This window comes from Giraffa tippelskirchi, chromosome 4, assembly GCF_054371585.1.
Source record: "Giraffa tippelskirchi isolate mGirTip1 chromosome 4, T2T-mGirTip1v1.2.pri, whole genome shotgun sequence".
NCBI lineage: Eukaryota > Metazoa > Chordata > Mammalia > Artiodactyla > Giraffidae > Giraffa > Giraffa tippelskirchi.
The window spans coordinates 12,953,574-12,979,786 of record NC_137278.1 but is presented as its reverse complement, the minus strand read 5'-3'; the positions used below and the strand labels follow the sequence as shown (position 1 = coordinate 12,979,786).

Genomic DNA, 26,213 nt, shown 5'->3' with positions numbered 1-26,213 from the left:
TTTATTCCCAGCACAGTATGAGACCTGAGAACCAGAGCAGCGTGTCCGAGTTCCTCCTCCTGGGGCTCCCCATCCGGCCAGAGCAGCAGGACATGGTCTTCGCCCTGTTCCTGGGCGTGTACCTGACCACGGTGCTGGGCAACCTGCTCATCCTCCTGCTCATCAGGCTGGACCCTCACCTCCACACCCCCATGTACGTCTTCCTCAGCCACCTGGCCCTCACTGACGTCTCCTTTTCATCTGTCACCCTCCCTAAGATGCTCATGAACATGCAGACTCGATGCCAAGCTATCACATACGCAGGGTGCATTTCACAGGTGTATTTCTTTATATTTTTCGGTTGCCTTGACAGTTTTCTTCTTGCCGTGATGGCCTATGACAGGTGCGTGGCCGTGTGTCACCCTCTCCACTACACTGCCTTCATGAGGGATGAGCTTTGTGTCATCCTGGTGGCTGGGTGCTGGCTCGCCTCTTGTGCCCAAGCTCTGTTGCACACCCTCCTTGTGGACCAGTTGACTTTCTGTGCAGGGACTGTCATCCCTCACTTCTTCTGTGATCTCGCTGTTGTGCTCAAGTCCTCCTGCTCCGACACCTCCCTCAATGAGCTGCTCATCCTCACTGAAGGAGGACTGATCTTCACCTTGCCTTTGGGTGGTATCTTGGGCTCCTATATCCGCATGGCAGCCATCATCCTGAAGGTTCCCTCCTTCACAAGAATCTTCAAAGCCTTGTCTACCTGTGGCTCACACCTCTTCGTTGTGTTTTTATATTATGGCACAATTGCGGGTGTGTACTATTTCCCCTCATCAGGCAACTCCAAAGTCAAGGATATAGTTGCTTCATTGATGTACATGGTGGTCACCCCCATGCTGAACCCCTTCATCTACAGCCTGAGGAATAAGGATATGAAACATGCTCTTCAGAAAGTTTTCAGGACCATGGGCACCCCTTGCTATCGTTAATTCCTTCCCTATGTCATGGGCACTCGTGAGGCTGTAAAGTATGTTTCCTTTAGAAGTTGTAACTTGGACAAATCTTATCACTGACACCATTTTTCTCTCAGCCTCATTTTATATTTTCTCTCATCTTTTTCTTCACCTGATGTTTTTTTTTTCCCTATCTGCTCTCTGAATTCTATGTATTAATGTTTCTGCACTGAAATTCCAAGCCCTCCTATGATGGTCACTGCAAGCTGTGAGACTTTGAATCCGCTTCCCTGAGATTTTAGTTTTTTTGTCTCCATATTTTTCTTCAGTAACCTTCTCTGTCTGGTACTGATATCAACACATAGTCATATGAATTTTCTTAATACCACCAAATTTCATTTATTTCATGTGTGAGGAATTCAGAAGTTACCAAACTTGTTTATCTATGGAATGGTATCAATTATAGCTGGCATTAATTAATATACAATTTTAATGTGCAATTTATTTAATCCTAAGCACCATCTTCTTATAAGGATGCTAACATTTTCCAAATTTACAGAGAAGCAAAGAAAAGTCCAGGCTCTCCAGGTGGCACTAATGGTAAAGAACACGCCTACCAATGCAGGAGACATACAAGACAAAGGTTCTATCCCTGGGTGGGGATGATCCCCTTGAGGAGAGCATGGCAACCCCCTCTACTATTCTTGCCTGAAGAATCCCATGGACAGAGCAGACTGGCAGGCTACAGTCCATAAGGTTGCAAAGAGTCAGACACAACTGAAGCGACTTATCACACACACACACGAAGTCCAGAGAAATCAAGTAGCTGCCCTTACTTACACGTCTCAGACATGTATGACTTTAAAACCACGTGTTTAATCAGATTATTTTATTGCCATTATCTTGATCTCTAATGCTGTTTACCAGTTTGGATGTTTTTGTCCTTATATAAAGTATACAATAAGTACTCTTTTGTGGTCCACTTTTTTGGTTCAGTATCACTATGGCTAACTCAGTCTCAAGGCTTTATAGTTTTCTAACATGTCTATATGCTTTCATGTATTCATCCATTCTAGTTTTGATTGACATTTGGATTGTTTCCAGTTTGGGACTTGTGTATATACCTAAGAATGGAGTTTGGGGTTCACAATGAATGCATGTTTTCAGCCTTAATAGTTCGCATCAGAAAATTAAAGTGTTTGTACCAATCATCCTTGTAACATATGAAACAGTGTGGTCCACTTCCTCACCACATTTATACCATCTGTCTTTTCCACTGTATACATATTTATGGGTTTGCAGAACTGTGTTATGATTTTAATTTACATTTGTCCTATAACTCCTATAGTTTGTCCCCTTTGCCTCCACTTGTTAATCTTTTGGGTATCTTCTCTTACAAAGGACCTGTTCCCAGTTCCTTGGAGCTGTTTCATTGGGTAGTCTGCTTTTATAAATCACTTTCCAGGAATTGTTTAAATATGCTAGTTATGACTCTTTTTTTGGAGATATATATATATATATATATATAGAGAGAGAGAGAGAGAGAGAGCTTTTTCTTTCATTATGTGGCTTGCTTGTTCACTGTATTAATGATTCTTTTGTCAAACAGAAGTTCTAATCTTAATGTAATATATATTTTTCCAATCTGGTTAATTCTGTTTGTGTCCTGTTGAAGAAATCTTTGTCTACCTAAAATTCATAAAGATATTACTCTAAGATTTTTCCTTTTAAATTTCTTGTTTTATCTTTAATATGCTTTGATATTTGTATTTAAACCCCATCTGGGTTCACTTCTTATGTATGTTTTGGATATGGATTCAGCTTAATTTTTTTCCATATGGATATTCAATAGATACACAAGAATTTACTAAAAATTATGTCCTTTCTCCACTAAAACTACAAAATCATGTTATCATTTTTATCATAAATCAAATGACTGAATATGTTGTCTTGACTATTTTTTCCTTTCATTTAGATTTTAGATTCTGCTTGATAAAAACCAAAACCAAATTATTGTTATTTTATTTGGGAGGTCATTGAACATATAAAACAGCTTGGGGAGAACTGCCATCTTTAAAGTGAGAAAACTGTAGCATGCAATCAGTATTACATTCTTTTTCATCGACAAATAATATTTCATTGTATGGACAGACCATGTTTTATTTATGCAGTCTTCAGTTGCTGGACATTGAATTCCTCTACAGTTTTTTTGGCTATTCTGAATAATGCTGCTCAGAACATTTGTGTGCAGATCTTTGTGGGCCTGTGTTCATTTCTACTGGATATATACCTAAGATTGGATTTTGAAGGATCATATGGTAAGCCTATATTTAACTTTTGAGGAACTACCAGGCTGTTTTCCAAAGTAGCCACACCATTTTACATTCCCACCAGGAATATAAGAAGGTTTCAATTTCTCCACATCCTCACCAGGACTTGAAATTGTTTTCCTTTTTGGTTTTCATTATCCTAGTGGGATTGAAGTGGTATCTCATTGTAGTTTTGATTTTTAGTTCTCTAAAGATGATGAGCATTTTTTCATGTGCTTATTGGCCTTCTTTATATCTTCGTCAGAGAAATGTCTATTCAGATCCTTTGTCCACTTTTAAACTGGATTTTTTCTAGCAAGTTGTAGAAGTTATACATATATACTTTAGAAGCAAGTCATTTATCAGATATGTAATTTGCAAATATTTTCCCATTTCTCACTCCCATGAAAAGTGAGTTGACTTTTCATTTTCTTGATAATACTACTTTAAGCATGAAGGCTTTAATTTTCATGAAATCTAATTTTTTTTTCTTACGATACTTATGTCAGGTCTAAAAAGGTTTTGTCAAACTCAAGGTCATGGAAGTTTAGTCCTATGTTTTTTGTAATAGTTTTATATTTTAGCTCTTACTTTTAGGAATATAGTCCATTTTGAGTTAATTTTGTGTATATGGAGGGAAAGGAGCTCAAATTTATTCTTTTGTGTATGTTCAGTTTTCCTAGTACCATTTGTTAAGAAGGTATTTCTTTCCCACACTGAACTGTCTTGACACCTTATCAAAATTCAAATGTATATAAATATAAGGGATTACTTCTGGGTTCTCAGCTCCATTCCAATGATCTACACATCTATCCTCATGCCTGTATCATACTATCTTGATTATCACAATTTTATATTAAGTTTCAAAATCAGAAATCAGAACATATGAATCCTGGCACTTTTCTACTCTTTCAAGATATTTTTTTGTTAGTTTGGATTCCTTAAATTTGCATATGTAGATTAAGATCAGCTTGTCATCTTCTGCAAAGAGGCTAGCTGAGATTTTGGCAGAAATTATAGATACATAGAATGAATAGATATATAGATCAGTCTGGGGAGTCTTGCCACCTTAACAATATTAAGTTTCTTAAGCTATGAACATAGGTATATTTATACCTCTTATTTATTGCTACAATACTTTGCTGTTTTCAGAGAATGAATTTTGCACTGATTTTGATAAATTTACTCATAAACATGTTCTTCTTTTGGTGCTATTATAAGTAGAATTGTTTAGTTAGTTTCATTGTTCCTTGCTAATGTGTAGAAATACCATTGAGTTTTGTATATTGCACTTTGCAATCTTTTGAACTTATTTATTAGTTCTCATAGTTTGTTTTGGGATTCTTTAGAACCTTATATGTATAAAATCACCTGGAAAAAAAGTTTTTCTCTCTCTCTTCTTTTCAATCTTGATACCTTTTACTTTCTTGCCTAATTTCACTGGCTAGAAACTTCAGTAAATACTGAATAGAAGCACTATCATTCCTGAACTTACAGAATAAAGCCTAGATAGATTTGATGGCTGTACAACACTGTGAATATACTTTATGCCACTGAATGGTGTACTTAAGTTGGTTAAAATGGTAAATTTTATGATATGCACATTTTACCATGATAAAAAATAATAAGTGGTATGTATATATATACAATGGAATATTACTCAGCCATCAAAAGGAACAAAATAGGGTCATTTGTAGAGACATGGATGGACCTAGAGTCTGTCATACAGAATGAAATAAGTCAGAAAGAGAAAAACAAATATCATATATTAACATATATATGTGGAATCTAGAAAAATGGTACAGATGGACCTGTTTCCAAGGCAGCAATAGAGATACAGAGAATAAACATGTGGATACAAAAGGGACAGAGGAGGGCGGGACAAATTGGGAGATTGGGATTGACATATACACACTACCATGTTTAAAATAGATAGCTAGTGGAAGCCACTATAAAGCACAGGAAGCTTGACTTTGTGTTCTGTGATGACTTAGAGGGGTGGGATGGGGGTGATGTGAAGGAGGTCCAAGAGGGAAGGGATATATGTATGCATATGTCTGATTCACTTCATTGTACAGCAGGAACTAACACAACATTGTAAAGCAATTACTTCTCAAATTTTGAAAAAGTACAATTTATTCCATAAGCAAAATAAAAGAAAGATTAATAAAAAATGTAATATGAATCCTAGAAGAACAAAAAATAAAATTGGAAGAAAATGATTTAGAAAAATAATGGAGACAAATTTATTCATAGTTAAATATGAACAACTTCATATTTCAAGAGTCTATAAAGTAACAAAAAGGAGAGAAAATAAAAACCTCCATAGGCTTAATAGATTATAAGAATTTCAAAGTCAAAGAGAAAATTCTGAGAGAAAAGGAAGTTTTCCTACAAAGGAACAGTAATCATATGCACATCAGACTTCTTAATAGCTACCCTGTATATAAAAAGATAATGACATGTTTTTAATGCATAAGGAAATACAGCTTTGATCCCAAATTTTTACATCCAGTAAAGTTGCTATTTAAATGTAGAGATGTTTTCAATTATTTTTAGATGTATAAAAGTCACAAAGAGTGCCACACAAAGAGACTTGTGGAGGAAATACTCAAATAAAAAGAAAGAAAATTTTTAGGAAATTCTGTAAGATGTGTGGAAATGCAGATGTGGAAGTAACTTAAGTATTTATTGACAGAGGAAAGGCTAAAGAAGATGTGGTACATATATACATTGGAACATTACTGTCACTTGAAACAATGATGCCATTTGCAGCAACATGGAAGGACCTAGAGATTATCATACTCAGTGAAGTAAGTCAGGCAGAGAAAAACTATTATCATATGATATCACTTTTATGTGGAATCTAATTTTTAAAAGATACAAATGAATTTATTTACAAAACAGAAACAGACTTACAGATATGGAAAACAAACTTATGGTTACCAAAGGGGAGACATCGGAGGTGTGGGGGGAGATAAATCAGGATATGAATATACATACAATACTTAATATATATATATATATATATATATACATACTTACATACTGTATATAAGACAGATAACCAACAAAGACCTACTGTATAGCATAGTGAACCCTATGCAATATCCTGTAATAACATATGAGAAAAGAATCTTTTAAAAAATGAATCAATATATGTATATGTATAACTGAATCACTTTGCTATACTCCTGAAACTAATGCAGTACTATAAATCAACTCTACTTCAATAAAATTAAAATAAAAAAAACACTCAAAAAATAAAAAATATCCTCTTGATAGCAAAAAAAGGTCAAATATTTCTTTAAAATTTAGGCTTTTTTAAAAGGGTTAAGCTAAAAGAAAAGTTATAAAGTATATTCCTTATAAATAGTATTAAAATTTCTATACATCATTATCAAAAGATAATCAACCCAATAAAAATAGGCAGACCCTTCTAAAAAGAAGATATAAGAATGACTAATAGGCATATGAAAATGTGCTCAACATTATTAAGAATTGGAAAGATGAGAAGTAAAACCAAAATGAGGTACCACTTCATGTACTTTTATTATAGAATGGCAAAAATGTACTTCTATTGTGGGAGAATATTTTTGGGGGGAGAATATTTTTGACTTATTTACCTGAAAACCAAAGTTCAGAGAGGATAAGAGAATTTCGAGTCACAGAGTAAGTTCATTTAGAGTTTGAGGATTGGGACTGGGCAAGGAACCAAGGTTTTTCCCACAATGGGTACTTTAGAGACAGGTATTCCCAGATGTCTCTGCTGCTTCCAACAGGCAGCTCGGGGCATTGTGACAGACACTACACGTAGATAACTTCTCTTTCTCTGGGCTTCTCTTCAGTCTGGTTGACTAAGCATCTGGAATGGCCTGCCCTCCTTTTCCTTCGTCGGAGCAGATGAGGGTTCCCTGTCCCTTCCTTGAACAGAGGGGAGGAGGCTGTCTTTTCATCTGGCCATCAAATATGGCTTCTCCACTTTTGACAAGTGAGAACTAGGAGCACAAGGGTCAAACCTCCGTCTTAACGTGAAGAAATGGTGACCCTTCCTGGCCCACCTGGGGACAGACAGTAAGTCATTGGCCATACTTTCCCCTCCTCAGTCAGTCGAGGGAAACAGAGTGGTCTGCTGGAAACAGTTGCAGGAAACCTGTTTCTGGTACCAGTTGTAGTGCGGGTCTTCAGCCAATTACAGCAACTTTTTAAGATTCTTCGTTTTCTCATTCATAAAATGCGAGTTGTATTAGATGGCTTATTGGGCTTTAACATGTGCTCTTTCACTGTTCTTACTCATTTATCAACACGTGTGTTTCGATTTAACAAAAATAGTTGTAAACATACATGCTGTTCTGAAATCTTACCTTTTCAAATTGGTAATTAATTATATAATTATTTTATTTATAATTATTACATATTATTGTATTATAAACAACATTATTTTAATTTAATTTAATTTTTTATTAAGTTAAATATTGTTTGCTTGACTGTGTTATTACTCAGTGAAAAAAACAAAGTAACATATAAAAAAACAAAAGCAAAGTCCAATTCAAAGCACACTTTTACATGGTACCTGACATGTTTCATGGGAATGGTTAAAATAGTTCAAAGGAGCCTCGGATATCTGATCAACTGCTGATATCCATCTATAACTTTATAAAGTGTCTGATCCAAACTGTCTTTTTAAATGTGCACAATTATAAATCAAAGCTTTACCAAAACAGAATTGTCAAACCATGTTTATTTTTTTAAACGGGTTCAGAGTACTTTCAACACAGCATTATTTTACTGGCTTGCTATAATAACACTTATTTCCTATAGGATTCCAGACACAGACAGAAGAAACCAGACGGGCACCTATGAATTTCTTCTCATGGGCCTCTCTGAGCACCCAGAGCAGCAGCCTCTCCTGTTTGGGCTTTTTGTGGGCATGTACATGGTCACCGTCTGGGGGAACCTGCTTATCATACTGGCCATTGGCTCTGACGTGCACCTCCACACCCCCATGTACCTCTTCCTGGCCAACCTGTCCTTCTCTGACATTGGTTTTATCTCTACAGTCCTTCCCAAGATGCTCGATAATATTGGCTCAGGAAGTAAACGCATTTCTTATGGCGGGTGCCTGACACAACTCTATTTCTTTGGCCTGTTTGCAGACCTGGACAACTTTCTCCTGGCTGTGATGGCACTGGATCGCTATGTGGCCATCAGCCAACCTCTCCATTATGCTATTACCATGAACTCCCAACCCTGCATCCTGTTGGTGGCTGGGTCATGGGTGGTCACTACCTTCCATGCCCTAGTGCACACCCTCCTGGTGACCAGGGTTTCCTTCTGTGGCCCCAATGTCATCCCCCACTTCTTCTGTGATCTGGTCCCACTGCTAAAGCTGGCCTGCTCCAGTACTTATGTCAATGACCTGGTGATCATCCTTGTGGCAGGAACATTGTTAATTGGACCTTTTGTCGGCATCCTTACATCTTACTTTTACATTGCAGTGGCTATCCTAAGAATCGATTCCCCAAAGGGTAAGCAAAAGGCCTTCTCCAACTGCACCTCGCACCTCTCTGTGGTCTCTCTGTTTTACACCACAGCTATTGGGGTCTATTTATGTTCTCCATCATCCCCTTCAGGTGGAAAGGACCGAGTCTTCTCAGTAATGTACACGGTGGTGACCCCTATGTTGAACCCCTTCATCTACAGCCTGAGAAACAGGGATATAAAGGAGACACTGGGGAAAATACTCAGAAGAAACATGCTTAATACTCTTTCTTGGGACCAAAAGGTCCAAGTCTCCAAGACTCGGAGCAGAGGGTTGAAAAATGGTCTCCTAAGAGCCTAACCACTATAGTGTCCCTGAACCTGAGACTTCTCTTTCCCTCATATTTACATTTCAGGGAAGGGACCACTGACACCAGTAACCACTAATCATCCCTGTGAAGTGTCCATGCTCTGAGCAGTTTACTACTAACTTTCAAAATGGTTCTTGCTTATTTTTACTAGATGCCTACCTGAAGCCCACAGGTAGGGGGCTTGTATATATATATGACGTGAAAATGAAAGTGAAAATCTTATTTCGTTGAAGTCACAAAGGAACTATGGAAGATATCTCTAGTCCAAGAATACAGGAGTGATTATGATTGGTAGAAAAAATACAAAGGAAATAATCTTATACTTTATCTTAAACGAGCAATAATCTATAGAAGAATAAGGATGGGGCTTTAAGTTCTGGGTTCCAGTGCTGGCTTTGACATTATATATTGCATGACAGCTGGATAATCACTTAACATCTCTGAGCCTTGGTTTCCCTATTTGTAAAATAAAGTGATTGCATTATGTGAGTTGAAGACCCTGCATACATGTTCCCCAGCTCTAACAATATTTAGTGTTATAGTAACAAGAACGGAAGACAACATCAGAAGTTACAAGTCAGAACCGAAGTCCACCACTCCACACTGTATAACTTTAGGAACATTCTTCCTCTGAGTTCTGTTTTCAGGTGTACAGCAAAGTGATTCAGTTTTACTTCTATACTTTTCTGATTCTTTTCCATTATAGGTTATTACAAGATAGTGCATATAGTTCCCTGTGCTATATAGTAAAAGTCCATGAATTATTTTATGCATAGTAGTTTGTATGCTAATCCCATACTCCTAATTTATCCCTCCCCTTCTCACTTTGCCCTTTGGTAACCTTAAGTTAGTTTTCCATGTCTGTGAGTCTGTTTCTGTTTTGTATAAAGATTCACTTGTATTACTTTTTAGATTCCACATATAAGTGACATCATAAAATAGTTATCTGTGCCTCTACCAAAGTGCTACTCCTCTCTTCCCCATAAGGGTAAACACTATTCTTTGACTTTTTATGTCAATTACTTCCCTTCCTTGCTTTCTGTTTAATTTTTCCACATACACATGTGTGCTTAAACATTATAGCTTGATTTTGCCCATTTTTAATTTTTTTTTTCATTTTTTCCAGTGCTATTGATGTATAATTGACATATAATGTTTGTGGAAGTTTAAGGTATAGAACTTGATGATTTGATATACATACATGGTGAAATCATGACTACAGTAAGGTCAGTTAACACATCTATCACTTCACGTAGTTATGTTCTACTTGTGTTGGTGTGGGTGTTAGGAATATTTAGCATCTACACAGTTAACAACTTTAAAGTATATGACACAGAATTGTTAACTACAGTCACCATACTGTTCATTATATACCCAGAATTTATTCATCTTATAAATGGAAATGTATACCATTTTCCCAAACTCTCCCCATTTTACCCACACCCTGGAAATCACGTATCTACTCTTAGTTTCTATGAGGTCGGTGTTTTTAGATTTCACACATAAGTGAGATCATACAGTATTTATCTTTTTCTGTCTGACATTTCATTTAACTTCATGCCCTCCAAGTCCATTCGTGTTGTCACAAATGGCAGAATTTTCTTCTTTGGTATAACTGAGTAATATTCCACTGTTTATATATTCCACATTTTCTCTATCAACAGTCATTTAGGTTTTTTTCATATTTTCACTATTGTGGATAATGCTGCAATGAACTTGAGGGTAATTAACGTAGCTACTGAAAGGACTGAATGATATAAAAACATGAACACTTTAAACAGAATGCCTGGCACATGGTAAACACTCAACATATATAACCTGTTATTATTGCTAACTATATGCATTCAGTTGTCTGTGTCCATGTGAGTTTCAGATTTTTGAGAGCTGACAAATATGAGAGATGATAAGAAATGTTCTATTTCATGTTCTAGGGAAACTAACGATTTATGTTTCCAGAATGAACAGAGAGCATAAGTAAAAGAGAAAATGTCTATTCAAGCTGGACATTGAGAACTATTAGAGTTGTAAGTCAGATCAAGAAGGAAAACCTGAGAATATTTCATAATCAAAGCATAACTCCTGCAAATCAATAATAAAAGCACAGCAACCACATAGGAAAAAGGGGGCAACAATATAGTTGGAAATTTTTTTAAAAATAAGAAACTAAAATGTTTGAAAAATATATTTAAAATTCCTTCATTAATACTTCCATCTAGCATTTACATTTCTAGAAAATATATGTACACAAAAATGCCTGTAAAAGAATATCAATGCAGCGTTGCTTTTGTAATAACCATCCCCTCCCCCCAAAAAAGGAGATAGGTAAGTGGCATGAGATGGGAAACGTGTATTACTAATGGTACATCTAATAATCTATTAAATACTCTAAAAAATAATGAGGTAGATCCCATGGTGATATAGGAGGTCCATGATAAATCGGTGAGAGAAACAAAGAAAACTCCAGAACAAATGATCCCATTTTTGTAAAATCAAAATTCTACATATATATATGTGCATACAAAAGCGTCTGAAGGTGGACAGGTCACAACTCTAACAGTGATTACCCCTGGAGAGAAATGGGAAAGATGAGAAACAGATTCTCACATTTCGTTTGATACATATTTCAGTGCTGAATATTTTTTTCTGAATATTTTTCCCTATTTATTTATTTATTTGGCTGTGTTGGGCCTTAGTTGCAGTGTCCAGGCTCTTTGTTGCTTCTCTCTGGTTGTAACACGAGGGCTCAGCAGTTGTGGCACATGGTTTAGTTGCTCCACGGCCCCTGGGATCTTAGTTCCCTGACCAAGGATCAAACCCATGTCGCCTGCATTGGAAGGTGAATTCTTACCTACTGGACTACCAGGGAGGTCCCTAAATATTTTTTAAAACAAGTGTGTGTTACCTGAAAGAAATGTAAAACAAGAGGCTACATCTTCAAGGACTCAGGGCAAGGAGGCACCCATCTATGCCTTGACTATACCTGGGTTTTTCTGAGATTCTACCTCTCAGTTGAATTTGGGAGCACAGATCAGAGAACCCCATGTCCAGGATGATCCCCTAAGTTCTGGCCTCCCCTCCTGGGATCAGCCAAGCTACCAAGCCACAGTCACTGATACTAACATTCCCATTAATATTGGAAGTGCTGCTTCATGGGCCCCAGTCCCCAGAGAAGGCAGTGAGTTTGGACAATGACACACTTGGGACTATGAGGTGGCGGAAGCCATGGAATTCATGCAGAAGCGTGTAATAAAAAAAACCTCCCGATACCTTTCCCAGACATGCCTTCTTGCCCCTGCCAAGCAGAAGCACCCCCCAGGAGTCTCGGTGCTCAACCCTGTGAGCCCTTCCCTAAGGTCTTTCTTCCTTCTATGCTGGGCAACTTGTTCTGTCTTCCCTGAGCACACAGATCCGAGCTGCTGTCACAACAGGGTGACACAGGCCACCTGAGGGATGATGGAAGTGCCAAGCCCAGCCCATTCCAGCCCAGGGGGCGTCCACAGTGAGGTGAGTGTCTGCTGAGGACTCCACACTCACACAGCCCCTCAGACAACTCCTACACAGGCTCCCTGTAAATTCTGGAGGGAGGATCATCGTTCTCAAATTTGATCCTTCACACAGCATTGTGTGTATTGATGATGTTCGTCTTTGACTCTGCAGGTCATCTTTTTCCTTTACTTTCCCTTCACAGTGTCTACTCCCTATGCCATCCTCAGATACTCTGTGTCCTGATGGACTCTCTCCCCTCCCCTCATTAAAACAGAACCACAAAAATGAATGAAGGATTTACATAGTCAAAAGTGTTTCCTTTCAGGAACATTTTTCTGAGTGAAAAAAGAAACTATCTAATGGAATTCCAGAGACCTCAATCAGGTAGGGAGGGATTGTAGGTAATCAGCTTCGAGTCACCCAAAAATCGGCCCCTGTTCAAGGCTATCGACTTTGTCTTGCTTAACAACCAAACCAGATTTTTCTTTTTACGTCTGGGCATTAATGTTCCAACAGAGAAACTCAGAGAATAGACTGTCACATTATCCAAATGCTTAGGTCTCTTTAGAATGAAATGCTTTATTATTACCAAAGTCCATGGATCAGACTGTCAGGAGTTACGGGGACCTATGCTAGATAGAAACCAAGTTCCAAATAGAAACGTAAAACAAACTTCTCACTGTTTCTAAAGACTTGTTAAAGGACTTGTTATGTCCATAGTCTCCTCTGTTGTTTTACGAAGCTTCTGCATGAAAAGCAGGTATTATTAATCCCACTCCCCAGATGAAGAAACTGAACCCCCCACACCCAAGAATGAAGTGATTTTTTCCAAGATCTCAGAGAGTGTTCATGGAAGACCTGGAGCCAAAGCCCAAATCTTTCAATTCCTGACACCAGACCCATTCCCGCGCCCCACCCTGCTTTTCCTTTATCTACATCTTTCTCTATAAAAACAAGACTTTTCACTAGTAGTTCCCCAGTCTCGGCTGCAGAGCCCCATGCCCCACACAACATGTCAGGAGCGGACATGCGGCACTGTGGGTCAGGCAGAATGACTCTGGCCAGCCAGAGGAGAGCAAGGGCTCCAAGGTTCCAGGAAGCCCCTCTGCCCCCACCTCTGGGGCTCTCTCTAGCTTCTGAGCCGCTGTCACAGGAGCTATACAGACACTGCCCCAGGTACCGGCCACAGCCTGCTGACTGTCAAGTACAGCTGAGTCCCTTCTCCAGCCTTCCATGTTTCCTAAGCCATGACTCAGGACCACTGATTCAATCTAGAGAGTTCAGTTACAGTGACAGACTAACAAAAGGGACCCAAATGCAGGAAGAGAAAAACACAGGTGTAAATGGGTGAAGTGGGGTAGAAAGAGCCTTGTTTTTGAGTGAGAGGGATCTATAACCAACCTGACTCCAACCCTATGCCCTTGTGCCTGTGAAAGCAAATTCATCTCCCCAGCCCTTATTTTCCTGATCTGAAAGTAGGAACAGTAATATCCACTCTCAAGTTCAATAATGAGGATTAAACTAGAAGACAAAAGTGGGGGTAGACATTTATCACTGGCCCAGTACTTCAGACAGCACAGTGGGAAAGGAAGGAACAAAGAGGGAAGTAGGAACTGGAACGGGAAGAGGACATTTAAGAGATGGCACAGCCCAAGGTTAAGTGCATGGACGTTGAGGTCAGCTAGAACTGAATTCAAATATCAGTTCTACCACATACTAACTCGTGTCTTTGAGCATCTCACAGAATCCCTCTGAGCTTCAGTTGATCATAGACTTACTGTGATCACCAAATGAGAAACACACATAAAAAGCTCTCAGAACACTTCTTGGTTTATAGTTAGTGCTCAGTTAATGCGGCTACAACTTGCAGTTCTCATTCATCACCATATCCTATTGAAATCAATTCAGGATGGTTCAATGGTATATTACGAATTTCCACATTTTTGTCATTGAAACATCTAAAGTTTACTCTCTTGAGTGCTTCCAGGGTAACATCCTTTAATTTGGGATATGAAAGCAGATAGACCAGGAGTGATGAATAAATCCATTTTCATGGGCCAGAAGCTAAGGCAATGAAAGGGCAGTGTGGTATAGCCTTACACATATGAGCATTCAAGATGTCCAGACACAAGTATGAAGTCCAGTCGAACCACTTAACACTGAGTGATGCTGAGAAAATTGCTTTACTTCTCTAAGCCTTGGTTTACTCATCTGTGAGATGAGGATAATAAATGACTGATGTGGCTAGAAGTATGCCAGGATTACTATATGTTACATATGATAAAGCATGTGAACGTGCCTTCCACCAGGCAGCTCTTAACTCTTTGCACTTTTTCTCCTAACAACTGAACTGTGAAGTTTAAAAATTCTTGGGCTAGCCATGGACACACAGCTAGCTTGTGGACTGCCAACTTTGATCTCCACCCAAAAAGCTATGAATGATGGCCAGACCAAATCATTATGATTACCCTGTGATGAGAGTCCAGACTCACAGAATTTTGCTCAGTTTTGGAAACCACACTTTAAAGATAGTGACAGAGACTTCCCTAGTGATCCAGTGGCTGGACTCTCCACTCCCAATGCAGGGGAGCTAGGTTCAACCCCTGGTCAGAAAACTATATCCTACATGCCACAACCAAGACCTGGCATAGTCAAATAAATAAATGAATATTAAAGAAACAAACAAACAAAGACAGTGACAAAGTAGAGTAGGTTCACCGTAGAGGGACCTGGTTGGCAGCACGCTGTCCTAGAAAAATCCATTGACTCGGCTCAGAACAAGTCTCAAAAATTGATCAGAATAATTGTCACCATTTACTGAACACTTGCCAAGGACCAGAAAGTATCATTTAATCCTCAGAACAACTTTATGAGTAATGTGCTATTACCATTCCCCCCATTTTACAAATGAGAAGAGACTCATAGAGGGTAAGCAAATTCCTCTAGGTCATAGAACAATTAAATGTAAGAGCCAGGTTCTAGTCCAGTATCTGGGCTTTAAAACCCACCATGCAGTGCTTCCTCTGTTAATTCATGTTTAGATTTTTTAAGGACTTTTTGTGTCGAAGAATAATAGACTTGTTCTTTGAGATTCCAGAGGACTAAACACTGTGCAAGTAATATGACAGAAGTTAGTGTCACATACTAACAAAATTATTTTAAATGGTGTGCTGACAAGTAGATTAGGCCTCTTTCAATATCTCTCTTTTATTTTTTTGAGAGCAATGAACTGGAAGCTTCCTGATCTCAAAATAGACTTGCTATCTGGTCTGAAAAGCCATTCATTTTCTTAATATTGCTGACTATCGCTTCATTTAACTTATTTGAAGTTTTTATTTCCTGAGTCAATACGTCTAATAAGATGTGTGATGGATGAAAGTAAGTCTTTTATTTGGTAAGTGGGAGACAGGGTAATGCATGAAGTGACATCTTGAAGACGGAATGATTTTAGTAAAGAGAATAAGTTGAGAATGTAGAAACTGATTCTCCTAAAACCATGTCTGTGTACTCTGAGAAGTTTGTGGGTACTGCCAAGGGTATGCATTACCCAAAATAGACACTACTTAACCAAATGCCCTTTGAAATCTCTTTTGACAAGGTTATGTAGCCCATTAGCAGGTTTTATTGCCATGAATTAGATGTTTTAGTTTTAATTTGGGAAGTCGTATTATATTTTGTCACTAGCATACTCTGGAGTCAGACAAATATGACTTTAAGTTCTGATTTTGCCCTTTATGAGTTTAAACACTCTATGCTTCCATTTTCTAGTTTGTAAAACTGGAATAATAATGAATATGATAATAATAATAATATTTGCCTCATGGGGTTATTTTAAGAATCAGATATGATAATGTAGCAAAGTCCTTGATTCAAAGTGCTCTATAAATGTTATCTATGATGATAGTGATGATGCTACTGATAATGAAAAATCCATACCTCATTATTTTGGAAAATAATTAAATACTTGATCCTGTTATCAATACCAAGTTATCCGATGTGTAGTTTACCCTGGAGCACAAAACTAAAAGTAACTAAACAGACTGTTCAGATATCCAGGTCTATAAAAATAATTCTTTTTGGAAAATAGTATGTAGGCTCCTTTAAAAATTAAAAATTCTATATCATCCAGCAATTCCTCTTCTGGATATTTATCCAAAGAAGACAAAAACCTTAATTCTAAAAGATATATGCAGCCTCCAGGTTCATTGCAACATTATTTGCAATTGCCAAGACATGGAAACAACTTGGTGTCCATCATTGGGTAAGTGGACAAAGAAGGCATAAACACATACACAATGGAATACTTTGCAGCCATAAAAAAGAAAGAAATCCTGCCATTTGCAACACCATGAATGAAGCTTGAGGGTATTATGATAAGTGAAACAAGTCAGAGAACGACAAACGCTCTATGATCTCACTAATACATTGAATTAAAGAAAAAACAAGCTCATAGAGAAAAGATTGGAAGTGGGAGAGTGAGGGGATGGACAAGATGGGTGAAAGGGATTCAAAGGCTCAAATTTCCAGTTAATAAAATAAATAAATAATAGGCATGTAACATACAGCTTGGTGACTATAGTTAATAACATCATATTGCATATTTGAGAGTTGCTAAGAGAATAAATCTTAAAAGCCCTCATCATAAGAAAAAACAAATTTTGTAACTATGTATGGGGATGGGTAATAACTAGACTTATTGTGGTCATCATTTTATAATGCACGCACTTATTGAATCACTATGTTGTACATCTGAAGCTAATATAAAGTTATATATCAATTACATCTCAATAAAAAATAATAATAATCCTGTTTGTTTAATGGTAATAGATGGACAATACCACCTGGACCAGTGTGTCCTGTTTTGTTCTCTTGGGCATTTCTACCCACCAGGAAGAGAAGATCCCGCTCTTTCTTCTTTTTCTGCTCATGTACACCATCAACATTTCTGGCAACTCTGTCGTCATCATGCTGATTATCTCTACTCCATGCCTCCAAACTCCCATGTACATCTTTCTCAGCAACTTGGCCTTGGCAGACATCTGCTTCACCTCCACCACAGTCCCCAAGATGCTGCAGAACATTTTCTCTTCTACCAAGGCCATTTCCTACATGGGTTGTTTAACCCAGACTTATTTCTTCATTTGCTTTGCAGCCATGGAGAACTTTCTCCTGGCTGTGATGGCCTATGACAGATACATCGCCATCTGCCACCCTTTCTCCTACCGTATGATTCTGAACAGGAAGCTGTGTTCACACTTGGTGGCCGTGTGCCACATCCTCTCCCATCTTCATGCCCTGCTGCACACCTTTCTCATGGGCCGACTGGTCTTCTGTGCAGATAACAGGATCCCCCACTTCTTCTGTGACCTCTACCCTCTGATGAAGATCTCCTGCTCCAGCACCCACCTCAATACCTTGATGATTCACACGGAAGGAGTTATTGTCATCAATGGAGCTCTGGCCGTCATCATGGCCTCCTATGCCTGCATCATCTCAGCAGTCCTCCAGAGCCCCTCAGCCAAAGGCAAGTGGAGAGCCTTTTCTACCTGTGGCTCCCACCTCACTGTGGTGGCTATATTCTACGGGACCCTCACATGGGTCTACTTCCGGCCCCTTACCAGCTATTCAGTGGCCAGGGGTCGTATCCTGACAGTCATGTACACAGTAGTGACCCCCATGTTGAACCCCTTCATTTATAGCCTAAGGAACAAGGATGTCAAGGGAGCCTTCAGGAAATGGATGAACAGGATCTGGACTTCTTCATTTAGATAAAACCCCAAAACACAGTTTCAAGTTTTATCTATGATTCTGGAGAAAGATTTTTGTCCCTCAAATATCTGTTTCCTTTAGAACTTCCCAGAAATATTAGGTACGTATCACAGTTTTCTCATTGGATATTGCCCAGAGTTATTTCTTAAACCCAAAGTACATGGAGCTATGTATTTAGTGTAAATCAGTAACATGATTTTAATTACAGCTGAAGGTGTTCTCTGGGCCTGATATTTAATGCCAGGATTGTAACTTTCAGAGTTCTTAGATGCAGGCAACAGAAACTAATTCTGGTTATTCATGGAGGAAACAAGTTTATTGAAAGCATATGTGAAACTCATGAATTTTCAAGAAGGCTAAGCCAACAAGTTCAGCAAAATGGACAAGAATAAGAAAGGTCATATAGGCAGAACCATATTCAAAATCATATTACAGAACTGGTATGATGAGGTCACCACTGTAGCTACCAAACTCTGTTCACTGCCACTTGAATCCCCACAAACACTACCAGAAATAGTCACTGGGCATAGCCCTTAGAGGCCTGAAAACAAGACGTGTCACCTCCAGAAAGAGCACTCACTTCTTATTCTCTACATCATCACCTCTAGATTCAAAATAAAGTGGTGCATCTGATTGGCCAAGTCTTGGTCACTCACCCAAGCCTAATTCCCGAGGGAACTGGAAGAACAATACTGCTACTTTTACTTTCCATAAAAATAAGGGAGGTTCTGCCTCCAACCAAGACAAAGGAAAAGGGGGTACTCCTCCGGAATGGGAAGAAGGACATAGTGGCAAATGTCCACTATGGGGCTAGGAGTTACAGATGCTTCAGAATTGATCACCTGTCACAGCTCTCCAATTTGCACTTCCTTAACCTTGATGAGCTGCATTATTCTGGAATTACTTAACCTCTTTTTGTCTCAGGATTCTCCTAATATTTTCTATAGATGAAATGTGGAATTAGTCTAATTACTGTGTATTTGCTGTGATCCATGAAGGAGTTTCATACTGATCATGGGGTTTTTGAGGCAAGAATATTGGAGTGGTTTGCCATTCCCTTCTCCAGTGGACCACATTTTGTCAGAATTCTCCACTATGACCCGTCTATCTTGGGTGGCCCTACATGGTATGACTAATAGCTTCACTGAGTTATGAAAAGCCCTTTGCCACAAGGCTGATGATACCACTCTAATGGCAGAAAGTGAAGAAGAAATAAAAGAGACTCTTCATGAAAGTGAAAGAGGAAAGTGAAGAGGCTGGCTTAAAGCTCAACATTCAAAAAACGAAGATCATGGTATTCAGTCCCATCACTTCATGGCAAATAGATGGGGCAACAGTGGAAACAGTGACAGATTTTATTTTCTTGGGCTCCAAAGTTACTGCAGACGGTGACTGCAGCCATGAAATTAAAAGATGCTTTTTCCTTGGAAGGAAAGCTATGATAAACCTAGACAGCATATTAAAAAGCAAAGACATCACTTTGCTGACAGGTCCATATAGTCAAAGTTATGGTTTTTCCAGTAGCCATATACAGATGTGAGAGGTAGACTATCAAGAAGGCTGAGTGCTGAAAAATTGATGCTTTCAAATTGTGGTGTTGGAGAAGACTCTTGAGAGTCCCTTGGACCACAAGGAGATCAAGCCAGTCAATCCTAAAGGAAATCAGCTCTAAATATTCACTGGAAGGACTGAGGCTGAAGCTGAAGTTCCAACACTTTGGCCACTTGATGAGAAGATCAGCTCATTGGAAAAGACTCTGATGCTGAGAAAGAGTGAAGGCATGAGGAGAAGACGGTGACAGAAGATGAGATAATTGGATGGTACCACTGACTCAATGGACGTGAGTTTGAGCAAACTCTGGGAGATAGTGAAGGACAGGAAGTCTGGTGTGCTGCAGTCCATGGGATTGCAAAGAGTCAGACATGACTTAACAACTGAACAACAACAATGTGTTTGCTGACCAATCAATGCTGGACACGGGGAACAGGTCCAGGAGACAAGATGTCTACCAATATGTTGATTCTTGGGCTTCCCAGGTGGTCCAGTGGTTAAGACTCCGTGCTCCCAAGGCAGGGGACCAGGGTTCAATCCCTGGTGGGGAATTAAGATCCCACATGATGCGTGGTGTGGCCAACAGCAATGTTGATTCTTCAGTTTTGTGGGTATAGGATCAAAAGGAAAAGTGAAAGTGGCCTCCCAGGACATGAAGCTGATGTCACAAGTACAAGTCAATTTAGTCCATCTGTCTAGATAAAGTTTCTATTATAGACTATGGATTGTTGTAGGCACAAAGTCGAGAAGGAAATAAAATTGTAATAATTTTTGTGTCATGAGCTAGAAGGGTTTCTTATAACATATATATAAGGCTTGGTCAAAATTTACACCATTGAAATGGGTTTGAGAAGCTATACCGCCTAAGTCTCTGCACTAGGACAATAAATCTTCCAAGGTAATGGGAGCCATCAGTTCAGTTCAGTAACTCAGTCGTGCCCGACTCTTTGCGACCCCATGGACTATAGCACACCAGGCTTCTCTGTCCATCACCAACTCCTAGAGCTTGCTCAAACTCATGTCCATCAAGTCAGAGATGACATCGAACCATCTCATCCTCTGTCGTCCCCTTCTCCTCCTGCCTTCAATCTTTCCCAGCATCAGAGTCTTTTCCAATGAGTCAGTCCTTCGCATCAGGTGGCCAAAATTTTCGAGCTTCAGCTTCAACATCAGTCCTTCCAATGAATATTCAGGACTTACTTCCTTTAGGATGGACTGGTTGGATCTCCTTGCAGTCAAAGGGACTCTCAAGAGTCTTCTCCAACACCATAGTTCAAAAGTATCAATTCTTTGGTGCTCATCTGTCTTTATGGTCCAACTCTCACATCCATACATGACTACTGGAAAAATCACAGCTTTGATTATACAGACCTTTGTTGGCAAAGTAATGTTTCTGTTTTTTAATATGCTGTCTAGTTTGGTGGAAACGGCAACCCATTCCAGTATTCTTGCCTGGAGAATCCCAGGGACGGCGGATCCTGGTGGGCTGCCGTCTATGGGGTCGCACAGAGTCGGACACGACTGAAGCGACTTAGCAGTAGCAGTAGCAGTTTGGTCATAACTTTTCTTCCAAGGAGCAAGTGTCTTTTAATTTCATGGCTGCAGTCACTATCTGCAGTGATTTTGAGAGCCATGGCACTTATAAAATGATAAGAAAAGATAAAGCCAACTTGTGATTAGTTAACTAACATTTGCCAGTAAGTATCTTATATACCAAAAGATTTTTTTTCTGGATTCCATTTCCTGCCTCCCAGCCCCACCTTCCTCCTTTTCTGTCTTTATGTGGCAGTTTCGTTACTAATCTTCATTCTTTACCCATGGATTAGCCTCACTTCTTAACACTCTAGCCTCTTCTAAGAATACTCCCTACTCCCATGGGAAGAATTTTAAGGTGAAGAAATGGTCGAGAGAGTAAATTAAACAACATTTTTGAAGAAATGGGTAGAACTTGGTAATTCCATCAAAAGTTTTATACTTAGATATCTTCCTCTTCTAGGAGTTTATCACACAGAATGAGCATATATAATGAATAAACATATATTTTATGTGTAAATACACACATATATTTTAGGCTCAGTATATTATTGTCTATGAGAGTGAAAAATTAGAAACAATCTTCATGCATACTAATGGAATTTTTGGTTCATCATGTCCAGTGTTGTTTTTCAGTCAGTAAGTCATGTCCTACTCTTTGCAACCCCATGGACTGTAGCAAGCCAGGCTTCCCTGTCCTTCACTATCTCCCGGAGTTTGCTCAAATTCATGTCCACTGAGTCAGTGATGCCATCCAACCATCTCATCCTCCGTAACCTGCTTCTCCTCCTTCCCTCAATCTTTCCCAGCATCAGGGTCTTTTACAATGAGTTGGCTCTTCACATCAAGTATCCGAAGTATTGGAGCTCCAGCCTCAGCATCAGTTCTTCCAATGAATATTGGGGCTTCCCTCATGACCCAGATGGTAAAGAATCTGCCTATAATGCAGGGGACCTGGTTCGATCTCTGGGTTGGGAAGATCCCCCGGAGAAGGGAATAGCTACCCACTCCAGTATTCTTGTCTGGAGAATTCCATGGACAGAGGAACCTGGTGAGCTACAGCCCATGGGGTCGCAAAAAGTCAGACACGACTGAGCAACTAACAGTAACACTATCATGTTTAGTAGTTAGATAGTATCTATCTGTTCTTCCTTCCCTTCATATCCTTGCCATGGCTTCACTGAGAACAGAATACACATCTCCATCCCTTTGACTCTGGACTTGCTTTAGCCCACAGTTTATGAATAGGGATAACAAATGCTGCTTCAAATAAAGAGTTTTGAATGGGTTTAGAAGATTTGGTTTGCCCTCTTGAGCTCTGGCCTTCATCATGAGAAGAAAAGCTCACCCTGTGTAGTTAGGGCCACTTAGACTGGATCTCAGAATAAGAAATAAATTGAACAGACCTGAACTTGACCTGGGGTCTAAAGGACGGTTGGCCCTTTCAACCTGCAGAGTTTTGACTGGGAAATAAAAGCCTGTTGTTATAAGCCACTGAGTTTTAGGATTGTTTCTTATTCAGGACTTTGAAGGAAATCCAAACTCACATACTATGAGTTGCTGTGCAGTTGATACAAAGAACGAGACAGATTAATTTCTGGCTTTTCTCTCATTTCATCAAGTCTTTGGATACCTACAGATATCCAAACCCTTATCTAGCCATTCTTTGTCCTTTTCTCCCATCATTTCTTCATGTGTATGCTATTAATAATGAGTAATAATAATAATGATAGAAAACCCATAAGTGGTAGTTAATGTGGACTGGTCATTGTAACAGTGTTTTACATATATTATATTCATCAAATCCTTATGAACCCTAAACCTTAATTATACATACTATTTCTTTATAAATGGATAGCTGAGGCAGAGAGTAATTGAATAATTGCCAAAGATCATACGCATTTAAGCCCTGTGTTTTTCTTTTTCTGATGCAAGAGCCTGACTTAAGCTTTGATTGAGGAAGCATGCATCTCAAAGGCTACCTGACACATTGCCAGCCACACCCATCTTCTTGGTTTTGAGATCTTGGTTGATTTAGATTAACCATTTGTTTGGGCCACTTGATTTTATTCTTCCTGTGATTGGAATTCTCACTCTTGGGTTTTAAATCCATCCGTAAACCATGAACCTTGAAGATGAAACCCATATCTTCCTCCCCAATAAAAGCAGAACCCCAAGCCCACACTCTCTCCCTCTATCGACCTCATTGGGTGGCCCAAGATGTACTTGTGCTTTCCAGGACCTGTGAGTAATAAACATTCCCCGCTCCACCCAAAGTTCCCCAAAGAGCTGCTGAGGGTGCCTTACAATCATAGTAAGAATCACAAGGGCCTGACCAGCTCACTGGTTATCATAGGCACCAAACAATCACACAGCAAGTTATGACCGAGCTGGAATACAAATTCACTCTGTCTCCAAAATCCATTCCCTTAACCGCTTACACTATACTGCCTTCGACCAAGCCCTAGCATTTTCCCTTGGGCTTTTGAACTTCCTTTCATTCTGACTTCTTTAAGGAAAATAATTTCTGGGAGATCCTACGTTTGCACAAAAGAACTCCTTGATTCTATTGTTTCAGTGTAATTATAGCTACTACCTCCTTTATCTCTCAAAGGGATGTGTATCTTTACTACAACAGCAATCTATCTGAAAAGAAAAACAAGAAAACAATCCCATTTATAATAACAATAATAATAGCCAGCTACTGAGGAATAAATTTAACCAAGGAACTGAAAAATCTGTACAATAAAACCATAAATCATTGATGAAAGAAAGCAGACACAAATCAAAGGAACGACCTCATGGGCATGGACTGGAAGAATGAATATTGTTAAAATATCCATGCTACATAAAGGGTTCAGGAGCTGTGCTGCCATTCCCCATTGGCCTGGGAACCAGGTTGGAAGTTGCTTGAGATACAGAGCTTCCTGAAAAGCCTTCGCAGGGCTCCCTTCACCTCCTGGTTTCTCAGGCTGTAGATCAGTGGGTTTAGCATAGGGGTAACGACTGTGTAAAAGATGGCCACCTGATGCTTCTGGTCCAAGTTGTAGCTGGAAAATGGCCGGAGGTACACACAGATCACAGAGCCGTACAGGAGCAGCACAACCAGGACGTGGGAGCTACAGGTGGACAGGGCTTTACGCAGGGCAGCAACTGAGTGCATGTGGGTTATGGCCATACCAATGCGGGCATAAGAACCTAAAATAAAGAAGAAGGGGCTGACCACCACAGCTACCCCCTCAGTAAATATTAACATCTCACTGACCACTGGCCGGGTGCAGGAGAGCTTCAGCAAGGGTGTGATGTCACAGAAGAAGTGGGTGACCTGGTTGCCACAGAAAGTTAAGCGGGTGACCAACACACTATAAAGGAGGCTGTTGAGGCTGACAACCACCCACGAGGTCAATGTTATGCGTAAGCAGAGGCAACGGCTGATGATGGCAGAGTATCTTAAGGGGTCACAGATAGCCACATAGTGGTCATAGGCCATGGCAGCCAACAAGTGGCCTTCCATGCTGCCCACAGCCATAAAAAAGAAGAGCTGGAGCATGCAGCAGTTAAAAGAGATGGTTCTGTTCACAGACAGTGTGTGTACCAGCATCTGAGGAACAGTGATGGTGGTCAGAGAGATGTCAATGAAGGAAAGCTGGCTGAGAAGGAAGTACATGGGGGTCTGAAGCTTGGGGTCTGAGAGGGCAGCAATCATTAACAGAGCATTGCCCGTAACTGCCACCAGGTACATGGGAAGGATGATCCCAAAAATAACTGGTTGCATCTCTGGCCAGCTGGACAGGCCCAATAAAACAAATTCTGTTACTTCTGTCCTGATTCTAGCAGCCATAAGACTCAATCCACATCACCCGCAAAGAGCAAGTGTTAAGATCAAATAAGGTTGAAATTTACTCAGAGATAGCTTGCAGGAAACATCTTTTCTTGCACAGATGTCCCTAGTTTTCCAAAATGAATTTTTTTTCCCTTTAATTTCTTTCCCAGGCCATTATTTTTGTTTTCATCCACTCACCTACCCATTCGTTAGTAGATTCCAGGTTCATGTATTGACCACTTACAATCTCTCAATTTGATTAATACTAGTGACAACAGGATAACTCACACAGTCCTGGATTTTTTAAACTTCATTGTATAACAAGTAAGTCATTGAACATATAATGTCTTTGGTGCTTGCTGTCTGAATTCTAAATATCAGGCATTTGATTCTCACAACAGTCATTCATGGTAGAAACTGCTTTCAACCTCTTACTACAGGTGAGAAAGCTAAAGCAAAAAGAATACTCTAGTGAAGGTATTATGTGATCTGAGCAACAAAACCTGGACTTAACCCTGTACAGTAAGTCCCTTATATACAAACAAGTTCTGTTCCAAGAATGCATTCATAAAGTCTACAAAGTTAGCTTAGATACCCACCTAACACATAACACTGTACTGCAATATGTTGATAATACATAAAAAACAAGCAAACACAAAAAATAAAGAAAACATTTTAAATCTTATCATACAGTGCCTTAAAAAGTATAGTAGTACAGTGTAACAGCTGGCATACAAGGGCTGGCATCAACTGATCGGCAAGAAGAGTTAGTGGCTTGAGGAGGCAGACGAGGTGGGAGATGAAGAACTGAAGGATCATCAGCAACAGGAAATGGAGGGCAAGCTGCCATCTCACTCACACCTGATGCTGACGGCACACGTCCCGGTTCCTTGCTGGAACCAGATGCACATTCGCATCTTTGAAAGTTCACAGCTTGAAGGTTCATATGTAGGGCACTTACTGT

General features: G+C 39.4%; 5 protein-coding genes across 5 annotated transcripts in view; 3 read left to right on the top strand and 2 right to left on the bottom strand.

Moving 5' to 3' along the window:
- LOC145545078 (olfactory receptor 1J4-like) overlaps nucleotides 1-26,213 on the bottom strand; it is a 196,770-nt gene that overhangs the window by 44,991 nt on the left and 125,566 nt on the right. The gene's annotated exons all lie outside the window — the stretch shown is intronic.
- Nucleotides 18-962, top strand: LOC145545577 (olfactory receptor 1J2-like). Its single transcript, XM_081590453.1, has one exon. It carries the CDS (start codon nucleotides 18-20, stop codon nucleotides 960-962), a length of 945 nt encoding a protein of 314 aa, XP_081446579.1.
- On the top strand, nucleotides 7,275-9,077 carry LOC145545576 (olfactory receptor 1f45-like). The gene is made up of 2 exons (XM_081590452.1): nucleotides 7,275-7,309; nucleotides 8,057-9,077. Exons 1-2 carry the CDS (start codon nucleotides 7,275-7,277, stop codon nucleotides 9,075-9,077), a joined length of 1,056 nt encoding a protein of 351 aa, XP_081446578.1.
- Nucleotides 17,401-18,345, top strand: LOC145545902 (olfactory receptor 1Q1-like). The gene has a single exon (XM_081591252.1). The coding sequence runs from the start codon at nucleotides 17,401-17,403 to the stop codon at nucleotides 18,343-18,345; it is 945 nt and encodes a 314-aa protein (XP_081447378.1).
- LOC145546721 (olfactory receptor 1f45-like) lies at nucleotides 22,055-25,267 on the bottom strand. Its single transcript, XM_081594426.1, has one exon. It carries the CDS (start codon nucleotides 25,265-25,267, stop codon nucleotides 24,284-24,286), a length of 984 nt encoding a protein of 327 aa, XP_081450552.1. The 3' UTR covers nucleotides 22,055-24,283.

Excerpts from the sequence above, each read along its gene's own strand:
- LOC145546721 (XM_081594426.1), bottom strand. The coding sequence starts at position 25,267 with ATGGCTGCTAGAATCAGGACAGAAGTAACAGAATTTGTTTTATTGGGC.
- LOC145545902 (XM_081591252.1), top strand. The coding sequence starts at position 17,401 with ATGGACAATACCACCTGGACCAGTGTGTCCTGTTTTGTTCTCTTGGGC.
- LOC145545576 (XM_081590452.1), top strand. The coding sequence starts at position 7,275 with ATGGTGACCCTTCCTGGCCCACCTGGGGACAGACA. Across the intron at positions 7,310-8,056 it reads GGCCCACCTGGGGACAGACA|GATTCCAGACACAGACAGAA; the intron begins GTAAGTCATTGG and ends TATTTCCTATAG.
- LOC145545577 (XM_081590453.1), top strand. The coding sequence starts at position 18 with ATGAGACCTGAGAACCAGAGCAGCGTGTCCGAGTTCCTCCTCCTGGGG.